This window comes from Monoraphidium neglectum (assembly GCF_000611645.1).
Source record: "Monoraphidium neglectum strain SAG 48.87 unplaced genomic scaffold scaffold01958, whole genome shotgun sequence".
NCBI lineage: Eukaryota > Viridiplantae > Chlorophyta > Chlorophyceae > Sphaeropleales > Selenastraceae > Monoraphidium > Monoraphidium neglectum.
This window is the reverse complement of record NW_014011670.1, coordinates 5226-7544: the sequence shown is the minus strand read 5'-3', so window position 1 is coordinate 7544 and position 2319 is coordinate 5226. Positions and strand designations below refer to the sequence as shown.

At 75.4% G+C, this 2319-nt stretch overlaps 1 protein-coding gene across 1 annotated transcript; it reads right to left on the bottom strand.

Annotated features, from left to right (window-relative positions):
• On the bottom strand, positions 1 to 2319 carry MNEG_9497 (hypothetical protein; the record flags this gene model as incomplete). The annotated part of the gene is made up of 4 exons (XM_014042031.1): positions 1 to 1157; positions 1345 to 1792; positions 1982 to 2057; positions 2222 to 2319. The coding sequence occupies 4 exons, from the start codon at positions 2317 to 2319 to the stop codon at positions 1 to 3; spliced, it is 1779 nt and encodes a 592-aa protein (XP_013897485.1).

Genomic DNA, 2319 nt, shown 5'->3' with positions numbered 1-2319 from the left:
TCAGTCCTGCCACAGCAGCGCGAGGCTGCCGGGGTCGTCATCAAGCAGGCTGCCCAGCCGCCCCAGGGAGAGCGCGCGCCCGGCCCCGGCGAGCGGCACCGGCGGGCCCCCCGCGGCGACCATCGACGGGCCGCAGCCGCCGGCGGCGAGCGCGAACGGCGCGTGCGAGTGGCCGTGGCCCGCGCCGCGGGGGCCGAGGCCGGCGTGGGAGCCGCCGCAAGTCATGGGGGCGCCGCCGCCGCCGAAGTTGTAGCTGCCCAAGGCAGCCAGCAGCTGGTGGTGCTCCGCCATCTGCTGCGCCTGCAGGTGCTGCATCTGCAGCTCGTGCTGCGCCGCCTGCTGCGCCGCCTGCGCCTGCTGCTGCTGCCGCAGCGCGGCCGCGCCGCGCGGCCCGGCGCCGGACGGCGGGCCGCCGCAGAGCGCGGAGCCTGCGCGGTCGTGCATGGCCGCGGCGGCGACGGCGGCGGCGTGGTCGCCGCTGCCCTGGAAGGCGGGCGCTGACATCATCATGGGCAGGGACGCGGCCGCCGACTGTGCCGGCGAGCACAGCGGAGGCGCGGCGGGCAGGGAGCCGTGGTGCATCAGCGGCGCGGGGCGCTGGGCCAGGTGGTGCGGCGAGTGCGCGCCGGCGGCCATTAGGGGCGCCTGCAGCGGGGACGACGCGACGAGTGCGGCGGCCATGGCCGTCGTATGGGCGGGCGGCGTGGCCGCGCCCGGCGCCTGCAGTGCCGCCGCGGCCACGCTGAGGCTGCTGCCTGTGCGGATCGGCGGCAGGTGGGCGCCCGGGTGGCGCGCGTGCGCCGGCGGCTGCATGGGCGCGTGCGCGAGCGCGCGCTGCTTCAGCGGCGGCTCTTGCGCGGGCATGGAGGAGGTGTGGGCCAGGCGGCTGCCGCCGCGCGGCGTGCGCGCGCCGGCCTCGGGCGCCGGCGCAGACACGACAGAGGGCAGCAGCCCGCCGCGCCTCGCGTCGCGACCGCAGTCCGCGCCCGCCGCACCGCCGCCCACGCAGTCGTCGTCGCAGGGCGAGCCCGGGGCGCGGCGCTTGCCGCCGGAGCGCTGCTGGCGCTGCTGCGCGCGCTCGTCGGCCCAGGGCGCCCCCGGGTCGCTCATCGCCGAATCGTGCGTCCCCAGGCCCCCATGCGCCGGGGCCATCACATCTGTTCAAAAGGATGGGAGCGACGCGGGCAGTGAGGCGCGGCACGGGCCCACAAGCGAGGCGTGCGGCACGAGGGAACACTGCATGGCTCGCCTGCCGCACGCGTGCAGCAGCGACCGGCGCGCGAAGACTGCGTGATATGCCGGCCGCATGCCCAAGGGGGTTGCTGAACGCGCTGCGCCGCGCACCCTCTTTCTTGAGGTCACGGAGCGTCAGCTTGAGGCCGGTGGGGCCCATCGTGGTGACAATCGGCAGCGACGTCTCCTTGTCCTGAGTCACCACGACAACGTCATCCGCGCACGACCCCGCAGACGCGGCGGCGGCCGCAGCAGCGGCAGCGGCGGCAGCGGCCGCAGCCGCAGCAGCGGCAGCAGGCGCGCCGCCGGCGGACTCCGCATCGTTCGCGCCCTGCGAGCCGCCGGGCGACCCGGGGCCGCCGCCGAGCGCGGAGCACGCGGCGCCGCCGCCGTCGCTGCGGGCGGTCGCCGCGGCGGCGGCGGCCGCGGCAGCGGCGGCGGAGGCGGCGCAGAAAGAGGCGCCGCGCAGGACGGGGGCGGCGCGCAGGACTGTGATCTCCTCCAGCTGCTCTTTCATGAGATGCATCAGCTGCTGGTTCTCCTTCCGCAGCTGGTCCCTCTGGAGAGCCAGGTCGAGTATGAGGCATGGGGATGCAGTTTGGGGGGGGGGGCATTCAGGTGGCGCATGCGGAGCTTGGGACGAGAAGCGGGCGCCGCATGGGCATTCGTTGTGCATGCATGCGGGGGGGCGAGGGGGCCAGGCGGCGGCGGCGGGCGGCGGTCGCTGAGCGGGCGCCCAAATTCGCACCTCAGACCGCAGCTGATTGACAAGGGTCTGCCGCCGCTCGCGCACGCGGCGGGCGGCCTCGCGGTTTTTTTGCCGCCTGCACGGCACGTACAGTGCGCGCAGCAGGAGTTCGCAGTTGCGGGTTGGTGCGGCGCGTTCAGGCGCTGCACGACATTGCGTGGCGCACGCCGCAACAGCATCTGTTGGTGCCCCAAGGCGCACGATCCACCCTGTGCCTGACCCTACTGCACGCGAACGCACCTGAGCTCCTGCTTCTCCGCATCGTCGTCGTTCTCGCTAAGGTCGAGCGCGTGGTCTTCATCAGCCAGGCTAGCTCTGCGCCCCGACTTTCTGCTCAT